The following is a 20,713-nucleotide window of genomic DNA, read 5'->3' as shown; positions in this document are numbered from 1 at the left end:
GTCCGACATGTTTCTTTGATTTCTCCATTGTTGCTGCCAAGATGACCTTTAGTCTTCCACCGCGGTCTGGGTGAACGACGATGAGCTCTGATTGTTGACATACCACACATACTCAGTGAAAGATCAAATGTTGCGACTAAACAGCAACTCTGACATACTAGAATTTAGTAGACAGGTTTTAGTGGTAAACTGCATGTGCTTTGAAATGTTTTGTTATGTGTCAATGCTTCAAATTAGCTATAGGGCTTCTGATTTTTATTGTACGATGAGTCAAATTGTGCATAAATGTTTCAAGCTAAGACGTGTCTGCTCCTCACCTTTGTTTAAATTACATCAGCCTAAACAAACACTGCATGGCTTAGCATCAGAGTTCAATACCTGATGTACAATTAATCTAAAATGTAGAAGGTCCATAATGTTCAATTCCTCATAACTTACAACAGTAAAGGCTGTTATTGCAGGGGGGGGGATTTGGTTCCTGCTGTTAAGCTTAATTTGGAAATGTATTATTTTCCCCTTTACAATATAACATGAACCAATTGGTTTCCATTAAGGTCAAGGAGGCCTCTTCCAAAATGTAACCCAGATGCTATCCCTAGTGACAGGATCCAAATCCTGCCCTATCATAAAAAAGGAATGCAGATTTTGTATAATAGAAAATGGCCACAACACAGTGTGTGTCCAAATATGTAAAGATAATTAAAATTTCAATAATTTCAACTTGATAAATCTACTGTGTATTTATGAATATGTCAGCAACATGTTGTAAAGATGACACTGGCCACCTATGAAAAGCTTTTTATAAATATAAATACTTTACCTCTTTTGAATTTGAAAACCTGTAAATATGTATCTGACCGTTACGGAAATATATTAACTAATTTCTGTCTGAAAGTTGTAAATTTGTATATTTAAAAAATGTATTCCTTTTCAACAAACCAATATTGCAATGTTTCACTGGAGGGCGCTAACACAAAGCACCAGGTGGTCAGGGAACAACTTGAGAAAGGAGGAGGCCATTCACTAGCCTGTTTTAGCTTCACACGCCTAGCTACTGTTAGCTAGCCGGCGGCTAACGAGCAAGCTAAAACACCAGTTTGTTTTAATGTCGCCTGTCTTATCAAGTAATGGCAAGAGAACAGTGTTCACACACCGAAGCTGGTGAGTGATGAGCGTCCCTTTGATCCGCGACAAACATTTTGCATGCAAACAGTTTACAGTTGTGTGTCTGCTAGCGCGCTAAGTAACCGACTGCAACCCAAAGCTATATAGCTGACGCTAGCTCGGCTCAATAGCAACATTAGTTAGTACCAAGCTAATTGAGCTCTCTTTCTTTTCAGAACTGTATTACCTCATTGCCAGATTTCTGCAGTCTGGACCTTGTAAAAAAGCATCACAGGTAAAAAGATATTAACTCGTACCGGTTGTTAAACGTCTACAAGTATATGGTGCTAGCAGCTAACGCTAACTGTGTCTGTCTGTTGTTAGATTCTGGTTGAGGAGCTGGAGGAGTATGAGGTAGGTTCAGCTGGACCTTTCTGTTTTTATTCTCGTGTGTGGCTTCCGTACTGTTGCCTATCTGGCCGCTTTTGGGCAAATTTTCAGTAATTTGGGCTAGTGATCGATAAAGTAGCGTGTTGCCGAGCCGGAACGATCCTGGCAGTTTTGTGCCGTCTCTAACCGCTTGTCTTTTAACTTTAGTTGATCCCTCAACGATGGAGTTGGGACGGGGAGAAATACAAACGGACCTTCCAAGACTGGGTGAGTGTGAATTGTCATAATTAACTTTTTAATCAAATGAAGCGTAGCTATATCTTCTATTTTAATCGTCAATCGCCTCTTTGCGGATGTGTTTTATTTTTAATTAAATTAACCACTCAAAATAGATGCGGTGGTAATGTGTTTATGTTTATTAGAACACATTTAAACATTTGTATTAATATAGGCCCGTTGGTAAATAACTATATATAGGCTTTGCTATTGTGTGGGCTAGTAGGAGGAGAATAGAGACAAGGACAGGTAGTGATAGGCTGAGCCAGATCCACAGGGCTGTCAGTCTTCTGTTGGAGCCAATAAAATCCCAAATGTATTTACGAGTGAACCGGAAAAATCGTAAGAGACTCTTTTGATTGGCTGTGCGCTTCTTTGCCCCTCCTCTTTCTGTCCTTCTCCCTCCCTCTCTCTTGATTATTTTTCAACCAGCTGCATTACAAAACCATGCTGCAAATCATGAAAAGTATAAACAGGAAGTGAAAAAAATAAGTTAAAGTAATTTTTGAGGAATTTGATAGTTAGATGTGTATGTGTTACTACACAGCTGTTTGCATTTTATCAAAAATGTATGTTTGTAGTGAATATAAAAATGTATTATGATTAACTTTAATTACAGAAAGATTGAATGGTGTGACATTTACACCAAAAGAGGCTACATATAGATGTGAAGCAACCAGAGGCTTAGTAGTATGTGAAAATGTAACAACATTTTTGTATTTAAATTGTTCCGATCGGTACACATCATGGTCTCAAATTTTCTTATCGGTCAGTTTAAATAATTGTGGGGCTGTCTTGTTTTAATCTGTTCACCAAAGCTGGAGTTTTATTTAATTACTTCAAACTTTTTTAGTTTTAGCACTGTTAGAGAATGTACCAGAGATGGTAATGTTTTGTTAATATAGGGCTACTTATATATTTGTTGTATTACTTTGTAATAGCTGTCTGTGACTCCTGCAGGTGATTTTGAATCAGCACATTCCTGCAGACTATCTGCTCCGTGTTTGTCAGCGGATCGGCCCGCTAATAGAGAAGGAGATCCCACCTAGTGTTCCTGGAGTCCAAACACTTCTGGGGCTGGGAAGACAGTCATTGCTTCGTTCCACCAAAAGTGAGCATTTCTCTACCATCCATGTTTTTAACTTCGCCAAGGAGGTTATTTCTTCTATATTTAAGAAGAGTGTACATGTCAATACTTTTGTAATTTTTTTTGCGTGGTTTGTTGGCGATAGATCTGTTTCCAAATCAATAATCATGTTCATCATTTCTCATGTTTTGTTTTTTGAATCGCTACCTGTATAATTTAGGTTGTAGCCACAAAGTATGCAGTGGCTCAGCTGTCGCTGCACTCCACCGAGGGCGTCCACCAGAACCTCCAGTCAGCAATGGACATCCTCCCAATGTCGGTGTGTGAAACTGTTTTATTTATTTATACCCATTAAGAGGACCCAAAGCCCCGAGACCAATTAAGTTAAGTCTGCTTTAGCAGTCTGTTGCTTCCACTAATCATTGTTGTGTTTCTTTATATCAAGTGTCCATCATGGGTGCTCGCCAGGCCACAGGCACTGCTCGTTTCAGCCAGACCTTGCCGTCTTCCTCCTACCAACACATGAAGATACACAAACGTATCCTTGGCCACCTTTCTTCAGTCTACTGTGTAGCCTTTGACCGCACCGGCCGTCGGATATTCACGGTGAGTGAGGATTTCTGGTTCAGATGATTATTGCAACACAACTTCATCTGTAGTGTCTCACTAGCAAACTATTTGCAAAAGTTGCAAAGATAAAATGCAATAAGAAAGATTCCAGATTATAGATTGTATCGGAAAATACATTTTATCTCCATATGATAAATTCATTTTTAGAATCTATTTTAGAAACCCATTCCAGATTTGTGCATAGCTAGACAGGTGACAAAATTGGCCAACTGAGGGATGTTTGCAACCACAAAATCTTTTCTTTTTTTACTGATTTACCTATTAAAGCAAGACACCTGGGGGCTGTTGCTGTGTCACCACATCAGCATGTATTACGCATCTGAGTAGCTAAACTGCGGTTAAGAACAGGCTCAGCTAAACCAGAACCTGCTGGGGCTGCGTAATAATTTGGCACTGATAACTGTCAAAATAGGCACAGGTTCAGCTGAATTGCATCGGATGTATGATGACGTTGCCTTATAAGGTCCGCCACATGTTGATTTAGAGAAGCAAACTACGATGGAGAGAATAAAGAAATACCATTGGTTTAATATACAGTGTATGTTTTATCAGTTATAAACTAGTTTCACTTTTGATTGTCACAAAAATACATTAAGTTGAATAGAGTTAAGTTGACACAAATGATGCTCACAATAACTCATAATATTATTTTAGGGTTCTGATGACTGCCTGGTAAAAATCTGGGCCACGGATGACGGCCGGCTCCTATCAACACTTCGCGGCCACTCAGCGGAGATCTGTGACATGGCTGTCAACCACGAGAACACCCTCATTGCCTCAGCAAGCTGCGACAAAACCATCAGAGTGTGGTGCCTGCGAACCTGTGCACCCATCACCGTTCTGCAGGCCCATGGTGCCTCCATCACATCCATACAGGTGAGACCGATGCATTTTTGGCATTTATGCATTTATTTTAATTATTTAATTTAATGTAAGTTTTCACTTTAGGTCCCAAAGACTAACCTTATCGCCTAGATGTTCTGCACCATGTCAACTCTTTTGCTGCTGTAGTATCGTGGTAAATGTTGACTAACCAACACTGACTTTCTATCCCCTCAGTTTTGTCCTGCTGTCAAAGGGACAACGCGGTACCTGGCCTCCACCGGTGCAGACGGCATGGTGTGTTTCTGGAAGTGGCACTCGCACAGCATGAAATTCCAGTAAGTGTCTGAAACATCAGCTGTTTTGGTTCTACAATATTAGCTTTAGTAAAGTTGCTCTTTTTCACGGAAATAATTGTGATTCTCCTCCTTTTCTCAGTGATCAACCAGTTAAGTTTGTTGAGCGGTCACGTCCAGGAGTACAGGTCTCCACTTCCTCTTTCAGCAGTGGTAAGTGTGTTTCCCTGCCTGCTAACATTTCCATTTTCCATATGTATTGTCCTAACCAAACCCAGACAACGTATTTTTTTTTTTTTTTGTTGCAAAAAACATTATTTAAAGGTGCTCTAAGCAATGTTGGGATATGTCACTTCTTGTTGACGTTCGAAGTATTGTCAAACAAAATGGAGGCTAGCTCGCCCCTCCCTCCTCCTCATCCCGTCCCCTCCCTTCCGCGCCAGAACCCCCCAACCCCCACCCCCAAATCCTTCTTGTCGGTTATTGGCTGGAACACTGTTTGTTATGTTTCGTGGTGCAGGGGCCTGTTTCACAAAAGCAGAATATCTAAATCCAGGATAACTGATAAAGCGAGGCTTGACCTAGTCTAATCTGTGCATCCTGGCTTGGTGTGTTTCACGAAGGCCAAGCCAGGCTGAGGAGGAGCGACTAGGTTGAGCCAGGCTGAAGTAATTCAGATAGATGCGCGGCGTCACGGCTTTCCTCAAAAGACGCGGCAGGTCGATCACAGATTTACTGATGCCAAAATGGAGAATACGACATTGTACATACTTTATACAGACTGAGCAGCAGCTTCTTGTGGAAGTATGATGACGTGAAACACAGTATTTGTATAAAAAGAAAGAAAACACCGCGCTGTAATGAAACAGCGAGAAAAGCGCAGCAGACGATCACGGGACCGACTGAATGCGTAAGCAGCCTAAACCAAACTGACCACTGCTCTGAATTGAAACCGTCATAATCATACCATTCAAGGATTAGGCTACTAATCATTTTCACAAATTAACAGTTGTACTCTTTGCCTTGAAATTTACCATCAAGATCAATTTTCTACAACGCTAAAATATGATGCGTAAATATCTCTTTCACTCTGTTCCTCTCTCTCTCTCTCTCTCTCTCTCTCTCTTTCTCTCTTCTCTCTCTCCTTTCTCTCTCTCTCTCTCTCTCTCTGTCATGGGCTAAAATATAAGTTTCCTAAGTCATATTAACTTCCACTGCTCGCTTTTAATGCAAAGTGTACAACTGTTCGGTTTTTGCAAATGACAGTGACTCATTGAATGGTTTCAGTTAAGAGCAGTAGTTCATAAATGGATATTTTTAGACTAGCATTCAGTCGGTCCGCTATTATCTGCCACGCTTTTCGCGCTTTTTTTATAGAGGACGAGTTTCTTTCTCTACATATTATATGCCTTGCTCCCTCATATACTGTATGGACATAGAAAATAAAGACACTAAAGAAATTGGACTAAAATCTAGAAACTATAAAGATAATTAAGTGATAAATTCCATGCACACTGTAAACATGAATGGAACAGAGTATATTCATCAGTTATTTCCCCAGCAAAAAGTTCAAAACCATTGAGTTGTCCTCTACCTGTTGTTATATGAATGTACAGTAGCCTACATCACTAGATAGTTACTGGTCCAGTGAACTAAGACTATCATTTGGGAGGATTGTACAACAAGAATATGTTCTTAAAATTGTTCAACCTCCCAAATTATAGCCCCAGTTTACTGGACAACACAAATTGTGTGCTAAGAATTCCAAATGCAATGCACATGAAAGAGGAATAAACATGATCCTTATTGTTAAAGAATAAAAAAAAATAAATTCTCAACTAAAATAATTCAAGGGCATTGGTCAACTATAGAAATGTACAGCATTGTATGTATTGCCCTTAGTAACAGACTTCATTTGAAACACATTTGAAATTTTATCAGCCTTTTCTAATCATCTCAAAACTACGCCATAATATATTCATCAAACTTCTAACAACAATATGAACATCAGTCTTCATACAGCAATATAACAGTAACAATGACTGTCACATGAATAATTATAAAAAATAATGGTCACAACTTTAACTAACTTTTCTTAAATGAACAGCAATATGCTGTATTTTAATCCAGGCTGATAATAACAATAGGGTAAAACCAGTGCTGGGTGAACAGAAAAGGTTCCAGGATTAAATAAATCCTGTCTGTTAGCCTGGTCAGGAGCAGGCTAGCTGCACAGAATAAATCTCCATGGTGATTTATGTGCCTCCGCTTTTGTGAAATCGAGTCAAGGCTAAATTGAGCCAGGATAACTGGGAAATCCCGGCTTAATCCCTTATCCTGGTTTTGTGAAACAGGCCCCAGGTTGGCACAGTTTGTTTTTGTTGGCGTTTGTGGAGCCTGGGCTGTGTAAAGAGACCGCGTTTTTTTACGGTGTGTTCAGGGGACAGGCAGCTAGCAGATAGTGAGGAGATGTTGGCTGTATGTGACATCGCTTAGAGCACCTTTAATCTGCTTTTTTCTTTTAAACCATTTATTGTGTAGCACAGACAGTGATAAAGTAATGTCAACAGCAGTTTATCGCAGCAAATGAACGGAGACTCTTTGTGTGACAATGCAATTTGAGTTACAGAATAACTGCTGACAAAAGGCTATCATTTGGCAGTATATATTATTAATTAATTAATGTATTGGGAGCAATGTAACTTAAAAAAACTCAAGATTCTCTGTTTGCAGGGTGGAAAATGTTTTGTTTTTAAAGTTTTTATATATATATATATATATATATATATATATATATATATAGTTGATATTGTTGTAAACTGAATTTCATTCTATGTTTACTGTTAATAGGTGGTATGTTCATGGCCACCGGTGGCACTGATCATTTGATCAGAGTCTACTACCTTGGTGCTGAAACTCCTGTGAAGGTCTCTGAGATGGATGCACACACGGTAAGAAACAAAACGCAGAAGCTGCATCATATCTGTTCCACTCTGTTTAATTTTATTTAAACAAGGTCTCTGTAACTTTAATACATGTCTTCTTTTCCTGCTTCAGGATAAAGTTGTAGTTGTGCAGTTTAGCAACAACAGTGACAGGTGAGTGTGTTGCTGAGATCATGGACTTCAAACTGTTATTTTTTTTTTTTTTAATTTTTGTGGTTTTCTAGCCTCTGACTCTGTGTATATGTGTCCAGCCTAAGGTTTGTGAGTGGCAGTCGCGACGGCACAGCCAGGATCTGGCATTACCAGCAACAAGAGTGGAAGAGCGTCACTTTAGACATTGCTGCCAGGCTGCCTGGGTAAGAACGAGAATAGTTTTAAAGGGTTTCATGGTACCCGTTTTTGTTTCCTTTCCACTTAATGTTTCATGTCTGATGTGATCTTTTCCTCCAGGAGTACTGTCGCCAATGGGGATGATAAAACCAAGCTGGTGGTTACCATGGTGGCTTGGGACCGTGCAGATAGCACCGTCATCACAGCAGTGTCAAACTACCTGCTCAAAGTGTGGAGCACAACCACTGGACAGCTGCTGCATATTTTATCTGTGAGTGACTGAAGCAGGCATTTCTACTGTGCAACAATGAATAAAACCGCTGCTTTTGACCAACTGACGGTCCCGAATGTTTGTGATCTCTCTGTTCAAGGGTCATGATGATGAGGTGTTTGTGCTGGAGGCACACCCGTTTGACTCCCGCATCATGCTTTCTGCTGGGCATGATGGCAACATTTACATGTGGGACCTGGCCAAAGGAGCCAAGATCCGCAACTTCTTCAACATGGTAATTGATCGACAATGAGAATCACCCACCAGTAGTGTTTTTCTATCATTGAGTTCATATTAAAAATGTTTGTTTCCAGATTGAAGGGCAAGGTCACGGTGCTATTTTTGACTGCAAGTTCTCAGCTGACGGACAGCATTTTGCCTGCACCGACTCACACGGCCATTTGCTCATCTTTGGCTTCGGCTGCAGTAGACCATATGAGAAGGTAACGGCACATGAATAGTCGTTAAAGCATCTTTCCCCTTACTATCGCTCTATCATTTCCTATTTTTATATATTTTAAAGGAACAACATTAGGAAATGTGGACAGCATGTTGGATTTGTGGTTACACATACTGTTCTCTAATCATAACAGCTGAATTTAAGCCAAAGTGTCACCAAGGATTTGAAATCTGAAATATTGTAGCAAAGGCAGCTAATAATCTGGGAAGGGGCATAAGCAAGCAGCAAATGTAACTTTTTTTTTCTTCTTCTTCTTTCATTATCAACAATCCCTCCAGATTCCTGACCAGATGTTCTTCCACACGGACTACCGACCTCTTATTCGTGACGCTAATAACTACGTGCTGGACGAGCAGACGCAGCAAGCCCCACACCTCATGCCTCCACCCTTCCTGGTGGATGTTGATGGAAATCCTCACCCTCCTCACTACCAGCGCCTGGTGCCAGGAAGAGAGAGCTGCAAGGAGGATCAGCTAATACCCCAGCTAGGATACATGGCTAACAGTAAAACCTGCTCCCTCATTACTCCTACCATTCAGAATGCTTGCAAAGTTTTAACTTAGGAAGTGTAACTGACAGTTTGACTCAAGATCTGCCATTTTGCTGCTTAGGTGATGGGGAGTTGGTTGAGCAGGTGCTTGGCCAGCAAACGGCAGAAAACAGAGAAAGCCTATTGGACAATCTCATCAGACAGTTGCAGAATGAGCAGGACCAGCGTCAGAACGAAGCAGAACCGGCTGAAGAGGCAGAGGGTATGTTTTACTTTACAATTTGTCAGCAAATTTGATTGGATTTGGGGTTTTATGTTGTGTTCTCGGTTTCTGTGTTCAGTGTGCCTTAAATTATGCCTGTTAAAGTCTGAGATCTATTGTAAAGCTGTGAGCATTGTGTGGACACTAGACTTTTAATAGTTAACTTCTTTTGCCAAAAATGCCATATTTTCCAAGGTAACATATAGTATTAACAAACAAATCTCTTCTTATTTGTAGCGGGAGGTGAAGGAGAGGTGGAGGCCTCCTCCTCGGCTGCTGAGTCACGCAGAATTAGGCAGGTGGACGGGGTGTGGCAGATGCAGCATAATGCCCTGCGTAGTCAAGTGGCCACCGAGAGGGACCTGCTGGCCTGGAGCCGCAGAGTGATGGTCAATGAAGTGCCACAAGGGATATCCAGGTGAGGCAAATAGAGAGAATTTCGTAACATATAAGGACACCACAGAGAGCAGATTCCATTTCTTTTCATATGAATGTTTTTTTGTGTACATTTCGTGATGAAAATTATAATTTTTTTTATTAGAGTTTCGGAGGAGTGCAGAAAAGCCAAAGGTGACATGGAATGTTCTCTATACAATGCAGAGAGGAGGAAAAAACCAGTAACATGCACACCCAAGGTACGCTACTCTTCACTTCACAGTTGTTTTAAAAAAAAAAAGAATATTATCCATGCCAATTCATTCCTGCTCTACTTATTTTCCACCCTCCTTCCACACTTTGTAGAACGATCTGTTGACTTCACGCCTGCGCTCCCTGCGGCCGACCAAGAAAAAGCAGCAGCGCCACGCTTATCAGACCCGCTCAGCTCAAGTCCGCCGTCCTGGGACCAGGAGTCGAAATTCCACTAACCGACGTAACTCTGACAGCCAGATAGACTCCGACAGTGATGGAAATGTACGTTCCGTTCCTTCTACTCTACGTATCCAAACGTGACATGGTGCTGTGGAGCTCCGCCTGTTGACTACCATTCATCATAGTAAAGGTGCTTATTGTGTTTTTGTTGACAGGCAGCAGCAGAGGTGGAGCAAAGCGAAGCCTCCTCCGATGGTGAAGCTCAGTGGCAGAGCGAGAGCAGCTCCAGGTGAATTTCTTTGACTGAGCAGTGTTTATCAGGATGTAGGTATAATCGCCCAACTAACATCACCCCTCTTTCATTCTCAGTGACTCCTCTAGTGAATATTCTGATTGGACAGCCGACGCTGGGATCAACCTCCAGCCGCCGAAGCGACCAACCAGGAGGCCCGTCCAGCCCCAAGGTTACAGCAGCTCTGAGGAGGAAGAAGGCGATGGCAAGGCAAAGGAGGCCAAGAAGAGGGACAACGAGAAGAGGAAGAAGCCCAAGGAGACCAAACAGGTACGCTAACATGATCCGCTGCTCCTGTACTCACAGTGAAAACATGTCTCTTTAGCAGGAGAAATTCTGTACTTTAACTTTTTTCTATTCTAATTATATATATATACCTAGAAACCCACATCCTCTCTGGCTGGACTTGATGCGGAGGAGTGGCTGCCACCATCATGGATAATGGAGACCATCCCGCACCGCTCTCCTTTTGTTCCACAGATGGGAGATGAGGTAGGGAGTGCTACTCTCATAACAGAAAGAAAGACCATTACATTACATGCATTTTGACCATGGTTCTCATGTCCTCCAGCTCATCTACTTCAAACAGGGCCATCAGGCCTACGTCCGGGCTGTCCGCAGGGCCAAGGCCTACAGCATTAACCCTCAGAAACAGCCGTGGAACAGACTCGACCTCAGGGTGAGGCATAGTTTTATTTAAAAGCCAGCGTTGTGTACAGGGCAGGCCCTAATGTGCTCCATTAGACAAGCTGTTCAGAGAGTCTGAAAACAGCAGCCAATTGTTGGAACTTTCGGATTCTGGCAATCTGATGGCCAGGCCCACTTTCCACCGCAGTTGGCCATGTTAAAAAATTGGCATTGGAATGGGCTGATTAAGTTAGTTTTAACATGGCATGTTAATGTGTGTCCTTGCACAATCATTGCAGTGTGGTATAAAAAGAAAATCTATTAGGCGTGTCAGGAAAAAAGTTATGGCTATACTAAGAGGTACAAGTTCTATTTGTCATCATCTTCATCAGAGTCTTACCTTTTGTCGATTTTTCTTCTGCCCATTCAGGACCAGGAATCTGTGAAGGTGGTTGGAATTAAATATGAAGTGGGACCTCCCACCCTCTGCTGCCTAAAACTGGCTTTCTTGGACCCAGTCTCAGGGAAGATGACCAATGACTCTTTCTCCTTAAAGTAAGCATTCATATACAGTACAAGATAACAAAATGTTGAAGCATGTGCATTTAATTTCGTCTTTCATTTCCACACTCTACAGGTACCATGACATGCCTGATGTCATAGATTTTCTGGTACTGCAGCAGTTTTACAACGAGGCTAAAAAGCACAACTGGCAGCCAGGTGAGTATTTTGAAGTGATGTGCTTACTATTCATGTTCATGGTTGTGGAGAGTGTACTGTCCTTCATTTATGTTTGATCCTGTCTTCGCTTTGCTCTCTTCAGGTATGAGGTTCCGCAGCATCATTGATGACGCCTGGTGGTTCGGCTCTGTGGAGGACCAGCAGCCTCTGCAGCCGGAGTATCCAGACAGCCTGTTCCAGTGCTATGCAGTAAAGTGCGTCTGCATTTCTGCAATGTTTTTAGCCGATGGAGGAGTAGTCTACTCCAACATAATGTATCAACAGTGCTCTCCGTTAATATAATGTTCTTCTTCGCTGACCCTATGTCACGATTCATTAAAGTTCAATCAAATAAGTGATTGTAATCTCGCACACAGTGTGGTTTACTAACTAATTACTGTTTCATCAGGTGGGATAATGGTGAGCGAGAGAAAATGAGTCCCTGGGACATGGAGCCTATACCTGAGGAAGGTCAGTGATATTATTAATGAGTATTCCACCTGGTTATAAACCTGTGCATGTTTTAATGTGATGACAAAATGTCAAAAGATTTTACAAAGTTTAAAACACAATTGTACACCATAAAAAATTGCAGATGAATATACATACTGTATAATATACCATTTCCATTCAAATTGGACAATATATTAATGTCACGGGATTTTACTCCATTGTGATACATTTCCTCTCACTCATTTATTTTGAAATAAATTGAGGTCCGTTTTTAAAGCTTTATCTTTCAATAATGGAGCATTATGGCCAACAACAGTGTCAGGGAAGTAGGGCAATGTACCAAAACAAACAAAGAAAAGATTCTTTCCTTGGCCTTATTACAAATCACCATGAGGTAAAGCAGAGAACCTGTTCAAAAAAGACATTGTTCTGAGAGAGTAAGTTGAAATTTTAAGTAAATAATGCAAGAATAGATCATACATCTTTAAAATGTTTCTAAATATAAAAGTTAACTGTATCCGTATAGACCAAATTAAATATCCATGACACAAAATACAGTACAGTAGAATTTTGTACTCCCAACAAAAGAAATAGAAGCGAATATAAAACAAAATGATGTGTCCTTTCCTTTCCATAAAGATGGCCATTTGTTTTCCAGACAAAAAGGCGTATTATTTTTGCTTTAAGAGACAGTTAACATTTGGGAACTAAACTATCCCAAAATACTTGATTTTGAAATCATTACACAAACAAGTTTTCCATTTATATTTTAAATGTACCAGGCTGCCAATTCCATAAAATCAGTGCAGATTTAATCTGCCATTTTATTTCAGTAGCCGAATGGTGGAAATGAACAACCATTTTGTTTCTAAAACATGGACATGCTTTTTTGTTACATTCTAGGCTTGAGATCAATCTAAGATGTTTTTATTTAAAAAAAAAAAATATATATATATACCCTTGCTAACTAGAATATGTTATAGAAGTATTGTATCGTGATTGTGTGGCTGGTAATTATCTGTAATTCATAGTAGTTCTGATCAATTAACTAAATAGCTTTTCATTTTCTGACACATTTTGTGGCTCCATCAGCTGCGTTGCCTGAACAAGTGGGTGATGGCGTGGAGGTGGCCGAGGAGGAGCTAAAGGCTCTGCTTTACACGCCTCAGGAAGGAGAATGGGGGGCTCACACACGAGATGAAGACTGTGAGAGAGTCCTCCATGGCATCGATCAGCTTCTAACACTGGGTAGGCCACCAATGACAAGTTTGTTTACCAGGGGGGAAAAGTCTGAGCTCGTTCATGTCTGCCATGTTTGATCTCACTCCTGGTTATTCACAGATGTAGCCAAGGCATTCGCGTCACCAGTAAATCTGCGGGACTACCCTCTGTACTGCACCGCGGTGGCTTACCCTACTGACCTCAGCACTATCCGCAAACGAGTGGAGAACCACTTCTACAGGTGAAGCAACACACTTAACCTCACGCATTTTTATCCTCGGCATGATGACAAAGGGTTGACATTTGAGCTTGAAGTGTGGATGTTCTTCTCTGCTGCAGGCGGATCTCTGCGTTAATGTGGGAGGTGCGCTACATTGAACACAATGCCCGCACTTTCAACGAACCCCAGAGCCCCATCGTAGCAACTGCCAAGGTGGTGACTGACGTTCTCCTTCACTACATCGGGTAAAACTTCACACCGTTCATGTTATAGCAACCTCATTGATACCGGGGGAAAAAGTGATGAATATTTCTACACACGTGCCTGATGCCTTAGCCCTCTGTCTCCCTCAGGGACCAGAGCTGCACGGACATCTTGGATCTGTATCACAAACTGAAGTCTGAGATCAGCAGTGGAGAAGAAGCTGAGGTGAGAGAGTTGGGTTGTGTTAAGTGTGTTTGTTTTTTTTACATTAAGGCAACAGCTTTTTCTTAGGATGACCGTTTTTGCTGTAAATAGTCATTCGGGTTTCTATGTGTTCCTCTGCAGGCTGAGTTGGATGTGGACTCTGACACTCCAGGCACATCTACAGGACATCGGGTAAGAGGGACCAGAGTCCAGTGTCCCACAACATTCCATCTTAGACCCTCACAAACGTAAAATCATCTGCAGTAGCTCCAGTCTTAGTTAATTGTATCTTCTCTCCGCCAGGGAGCCGACCTGAATTCCAAGAAGCGAGGTGTGGTTTTGGATGTGAAATTCTGGCGAGGTCAATGCAAAGAGCTGCTGCGTCGTATGATCGTCTCGCCAGATTCTGAGCCGTTCAGGCGGCCAGTGGACCTCTTTGAGTATCCGGTAAAACAATCTGAAACAATTTGCAGTTATAAGGCCACTGAAATCCCATTAGAAATGCATGCATGCCAATGCATGAGTAAAAGCAGATCTTAAAATGCAGTGTACATTACCATTTCTACTCTCTACCTTGTTTTCTTCAGGACTATCGAAACATCATTGACATGCCCATGGATCTGGCTACAGTGTCAGAGACGCTGCTTGCAGGGAATTATGAAAGCCCGATGGAGTTTGCCAAAGACGTGCGCCTCATTTTCAGCAACTCCAAAGCATACACGCCTAACAAGAAATCACAGGTGAAGTACAATCACTGGGATTGAACAAGTACTGCAACTATTTCTGCGTAACGTCTGACAAAGCGGTAGTCTAATACAGAGATATTCAACAGGGGGTTCGTGACCCCTAGGGGGTACTCGGAGTAAGTGCAGGGGGGCCACCAAAATATTTTTCAAATGTTTTTGAAAGTTTCTTTTTTCAAAAATTCAAATATGCCTAAAAATATAAATAATATGAATACAACCTATTAATAGCAAAAATAAATTGGCATATTTGTGGGGGGAAAAAAACAAACATTTAATTTACACATTGAAGATAAGCTTACTATAGGTATGGAGCCATACAGTTAAACTTAAGGATTCACTGTGCCTTCCACATGTATGTTTAACATTTAAACATGATATAAATAATATATATCCATTCATTTTTATCCATCCGGCCCAGTTTAACATGCAACTTAATTTTATACAATATATTTACAGTATTAAGAGGGTCCCTACTCTGTCTCTCTTTCAGTTAAGGGGTCCTTGGCCTAAAATATGTTGAAGATCCCAGGTCTAATAGATTCACTCTGACTTACTTGTTTTCTGTCCAGATCTACACCATGACCCTCAGCCTGTCGGCCTTCTTTGAAAAGAACATCATCTCCATCATCTCGGACCACAAGTCTGCCATTCAGAATGAACGGCGGGCTCGTCAGAGACTCAGTTACAGGAACAGAATGCACAACGGAGGCAGCTCCCCGCCTATCAGTCCATCCCCCAGGTGCTGAGCCTCATTCACAAACTTGCCACTCAACACTGCTCATTAGCAGATGATCTTTTTCATTCCAGTGTACACAGGGTGCCTGCAGCTCCTGAAATTATCTTAAATGTGCTGCTTTAAACTCGAAGGCCTGTTTTACACTTAACATGCAGCTTTAGAAAGTCCTAGTCCTCTTGGTCTTAAAAGCTATTTCAAAGCCTTACATTTAAAGCTGATGAAAGTTTCAGGCAGCCTGCTGTTATATAATGTAGTTAATTATTCTGAAATGTTGCTTCTTTTCTCTGTTTCCATATGTCCAGCCCTAAAGGGAAGCACAAGTCAGGAAAGGTGTCAAAGCCAAAAAAATCCTCGACCTCTACGAAGAATCGTTCTCAGAGATCACATCAGGGTATGACTGCAGTATTGTATGTTGTTGGTAGCAGTGTTTGGGAAGTAGTGTTGGGAATCTCTTGGCACCTCACGATTCGATTAGATTCCGATTCAGAGGCTAACTATTCGATTCTAAACCGATTATCGATGCAACAATTTTTTATGTACATTTCCATTCGTGATTTTAAAAATATACATATAAATCTGAGTTTGCTACTCAGTTTGCTAATCACTTCCTAGACAAAGCAGCTAGACAAAGCTTAGATTTTGACATATATTTGTCACACACAAGTTTTAATGAAATGTTTTGTCTACTGAGGTTTTTATTTTGTAGTCATTCCATGCTTAAGCCTTAAACATGCTTCTGAAAGTCACCTTCTCTCCCAGTTATCTTCCATGTCAGACGCTCAGTCATGTTTAAAGGTGGAGAATTGGCTTCTCAGAACATGAAACATGAGGTGGTCAGATGTAATATGATAAAGTAGATGAACAGCCTATATGTGTTTTGCATATATATATTTTTTTCCTTTTGGCCATTTTTGTGCGTTTTTTTTTTTTTTTTTTTTTTTTTTTTAATCAATTATTAACTTATCTGAATCGAGAATCGAATCATTCTAGAGAGAATCGCGATGCATCTAAGAATCGATTATTTTTCCCAACCCTACTGGGAAGTAAAACAATCATTACTCTTCCAAAATTGTTACGCCATTAATTCAGTCATTACCTTGTAGGGTTTGCTGCTGTGGACAGCTGATTTGTCTACAGATAATGTTGTAGCAAACAGTATGTAAATGAGCAAGGCCTCTCATTGTGTTATTACTGAAGATCAGATGTACTACTACTATGATACTACCGATGTACTGTGAAAAGTAATATGAATACAGTCCTGATTAGTAATTAGCCGTGTGTTGTTGCTTTAGCTCAGCAAAGCGGCAGTGTAGCAGAGGAGGAGGACATGCAGCCTTCTTCCCCAAGTTCAGGGTCGAGCAGCAGCGAGAGCAGAAACCAGGGGCCACATCGTGTGACCCGCAGCCAAGCTACTCCAGTGAAGAAGTCAGGTATGACAAGCAGCACATTCTAACCGAATTGTATCGACGTCTTTCATTTTAATGTGACTTTAAAGTTACGGTGCAGCAATGAACCACCGTCCTCTTGTGTCGCATCAGGGCGCCAGCGCAACCTGCATCTAAGTAACGGCTCCAGACAGCGCCACGAGCGAGAAGCGTCGCAGTCTGAAGATGATGAGAAGGCGGAGTCCGGGTCCCACAGGTCCTCGTCGGAGTCATCCTCCACCTCCTCATCGTCCTCTTCCTCGTCATCGTCGGACAGCGAGAACAGCTCCGAGTCTGAGATGGAGAAGTACGTGGAAGGGGGAGATCACGACTACAGCAAAGCTCCCTGCCTGTCCGTACGCCTCTCGGCTAAGGGTAAGCTGGCGGCCTCAGGGAAAAGGAGACACAAAGGAGGAGAGGACACGGCCCAGGCAGCTAAAAGAGCACGAGTGCAGCTGCTGGTAGAGGAGGAGGAAGATGAGGAGGATGAGGATGAAGAAGAAGAGGAAGAAGAGGAGGAGGAGGAGCAGCAGCAACCATTGGATGCAAGACATGAAGAGGATGAGGGAGAGCAGCAGGAGGAGGAGGAGGATGAAGAGGAGGAGCCCGAGGAGGAGGAGGAGGAGGAAGAGGAGGAGGAACCTGAGGAGGAGGAGGAGGACGATGAAGACAACTCTGTCGAGACAGGGGCTACAGCGGCGACAGCAGCAGCAGCAGCTAGCAGTCTGAGAGGCAGCCAGTGCAAGTCTCGACGGGTCAACACACGCAACCAGGGCCGCAGGACAGTTCTGTACGGGGACGAGTCGGAGGATGATGGCCATGGGTCGAAGGAAGACCCCCTCAACCTGGGCATGTCCCGCTCAGGACGGGTACGCCGCATGACTGAGAAAGCCCGCGTCAGCCACCTCATGGGCTGGGGTCACTGACACGTCGGCCCTTTTCAAACATCAATAAAAGAAAACTGTTTAACATGAGTAATACTTCAGGGATTTTTTTCTTTCTTTTTGTACAAGTGTATATATAATATATATATATATATATATGATTTTTCTTTTTTATCTGAGACTGCTTATGGCTCTCAAACTGATAGCTGGTGCTCATGATGTTTTGCCAGGGAATTGCCTTCCCTGGTCGACAGAGCCACTGTTCAACACGGGCCCTCTCCAACTGGACTAACTCACCTCGGCCTTACTGCTCGCTGGAGGAGCCTTTAAGACGCCGCACTGCTCCCCTCCTCCTCCTCCTCCTCCTCCTCCTCCTCCTCCTGTGCGTTTCACGTCCAGTACTAAACACTATTCCCCTCGGTCTCCTCTCGTCCCTCCCGTGACTTTTCTAACTTGTGCTCACCAAAGAAGGATGCGGAGATGCCAAAAAATGGTGCTCATGTTTTATTTCTCAGTTTTTCTTTTTGTTTTTTGTTTTATTTCTCAGCAAGTAATTTAACAAAACTCGTCATGCTCGTGGTCACTAGTTCAGTCCCGACCAGCGTGAACCATATGCAGTATCACTGGAGGTCACTGATGTCAGCTCTTTTGGTACTTGGTTTTTCCTCACAACCACAAGCCTTAGTTTTCAGAACTCGCATCATTCAGATTTAGTTCTATCTGTGACTCGAGTCAAGACAAGTGTAGTTTGGGCGCTAGCAATACTTAGGGAACAGAGCGACTTGGGTCAGAATACAGTACCATAGTAAATATCCCAGCTCCTACAACCCTCGTCGGACAGCTTGCTGTCCTTGGCCTGTGAATGTTACATGATTTCCCTGCTTCCTTTTCAGTGGTGTTGACTGTTTTTCGTCTCTTTTGATTCTGTTATTTGGTTAGAATCGGGTGCTTTTTTTTTTTTTTCTTTCTTTCTTTTTTCTCAAGGGTAGAAGTCATTTTCTGGGGTAAAAAAGCCACTGTATCCTGTTTGTATTTGTACTGTCGTACTCCCTGATGGATCCATTCATGGTTGCTTCCATCACACCTTTTCTATCCAGTATGTGCAAAGGCAAGGGGTCCCTGGCATACTCTCTTCCACAGAGATATTTATTTTTCCATTGTATTATACCAAGGTTACTTTAACTATTTCGTACGAGGAAGAGGAAATATTTGCACATTTATCTACTCCACGTGGCAGCTGAGTAATAAAGATATTAGAGAAAGAGGAATGATTTATTTTTTTTTTGTGTAAGAATGTTTAAACTGTGCCAGCAGTAGTTTGTAGTTTAGTTTGACAAGTAAAACATGATATAACTAAACCTAATTCAACCTGTGAATGATGAGGCTGAAGCTCTCATCTGATTGGCAATCTTAATCATGCATTCTTTTGGCCCAAACAAAGGTAGCAACCATGGATACTTACATACTTTGTTAGTATGTTGTGCCATTTATTCCCCCCTTGTTTCTAACCATCTATGGACTGAGTGTTCTAGATTCGGGTAGATCGTCTGCACATATTACTGCTTTTTCCAGGATATACTACAATCAGGTGTTATGGTGGTGTCAGAATCACTGTGTGTAGTTTTTCTGCCTAGTTTTATGAGTGATTCCATAGTTGTCGATTGGTTCATATAATTGATGCATCCCTTGTTGTTTGCACCAATAATGTTTACTTTAAAGCTTGTGTGGTCTTTGGTTGGTAGATCATTTGAGACAGCATCCAGTCAGGAGAAACCAGAAAAGCTAACTCACAAGTTGTCGTTTTGACACTGGGTGCTCTAATCCGAACACACACCTCCTCATCACTGCCTCTGTGTGGTCGCTGACATAAGAGACATGCCTCAGAGGTTGTTTTTGTTTCTCTTTTTTGGGGGGGGGGTGGCATCAGCATCTAGGGTGCTCCTAGCGGCAGCATTAACTGGCGTCTTGAAACTGTTCTGGTTGAGTGTGAAAAGACTACGATTCATATTTTGGAATCTTATTTTCATATAGTAGATGGCTTTTAGTCTCGCCTCGACGCATCAGATTAGTTGATAACGAATACAACAACGTTTTACTGTAGGTGGATTAAGATTACGTGACTTTTTTATACACAATGTTTTGATTGTATGTGTTTTGTTTTCTTTTTTTAATAAAAAAAAATGGATTTAAAATGAAGTTGTTTTGGTCTGTTGTCTACATGTTTGTGTTCTTGTTCTTTGATTTCTGTCGGTGTTAATCCAGCAGTACCTTTTAACCCTTGTGTTGTCTTCCCGGGTCAAAATTAACCCGGTCTGTTTTGCCTGTTTTTATAAAGCATAACGTATACGTTTTCCAATTCTGTGTTACATCTTCTAAGCCAACTTCACTCCAATTTATCACCGCTAGTTTTACACTTATGTTTGGAATTCATGGTCAATAAACCTCATTCATATTAAAATATGCCTAATTTTGAGTTAAAAAAACCAGAAATTATGAATTACTTTATCTTATAATTAAGATCAGAGGAACGTATGTTGATGCATAATTACAGCCTGTTTCGTGTACGGAACCATCCATGTTATTTTTGGGCAATTTGGTTGACAGAAGCCCATATTTTTGATACAGATCTTTGAAAATGGATCAAATTTGACCCGAGGACCACACAAGGGTTAAGAGCTGTTCACCAGCACTTTACTGAGTCATCTGTAGTCTTTATGGTCGTTGGGTCATAAATGTGCACTGAAGGCGAAGATTCAAAAGGTACAAAATACTGTGACTGTAATAGACCTTCGTAAACCTGACTGTACCA

The 20,713-nt window shown here is 41.6% G+C and overlaps 1 protein-coding gene across 1 annotated transcript; it reads left to right on the top strand.

Moving 5' to 3' along the window:
- The first annotated feature begins 996 nt into the window (after positions 1-996).
- Positions 997-20,096, top strand: brwd3 (bromodomain and WD repeat domain containing 3). The gene is made up of 40 exons (XM_039778059.1): positions 997-1,161; positions 1,341-1,399; positions 1,489-1,518; positions 1,702-1,761; positions 2,731-2,881; positions 3,078-3,176; positions 3,303-3,463; positions 4,142-4,363; positions 4,547-4,647; positions 4,748-4,818; positions 7,456-7,556; positions 7,663-7,703; positions 7,802-7,906; positions 8,001-8,151; positions 8,252-8,386; positions 8,466-8,594; positions 8,890-9,115; positions 9,223-9,363; positions 9,601-9,781; positions 9,905-9,998; positions 10,105-10,275; positions 10,389-10,462; positions 10,543-10,735; positions 10,847-10,957; positions 11,037-11,144; positions 11,523-11,647; positions 11,730-11,812; positions 11,916-12,027; positions 12,222-12,283; positions 13,358-13,513; positions 13,607-13,727; positions 13,826-13,951; positions 14,060-14,135; positions 14,256-14,306; positions 14,418-14,561; positions 14,702-14,854; positions 15,430-15,599; positions 15,899-15,987; positions 16,889-17,026; positions 17,135-20,096. The coding sequence occupies exons 1-40, from the start codon at positions 1,128-1,130 to the stop codon at positions 17,944-17,946; spliced, it is 5,367 nt and encodes a 1,788-aa protein (XP_039633993.1). The 5' UTR covers positions 997-1,127; the 3' UTR covers positions 17,947-20,096.
- Positions 20,097-20,713: the final 617 nt, after the last annotated feature.

This window comes from Perca fluviatilis, chromosome 16 (assembly GCF_010015445.1).
Source record: "Perca fluviatilis chromosome 16, GENO_Pfluv_1.0, whole genome shotgun sequence".
Lineage (NCBI taxonomy): Eukaryota > Metazoa > Chordata > Actinopteri > Perciformes > Percidae > Perca > Perca fluviatilis.
The sequence above is the reverse complement of the archived record's forward strand: the minus strand, read 5'-3'. Positions and strand labels throughout refer to the sequence as shown.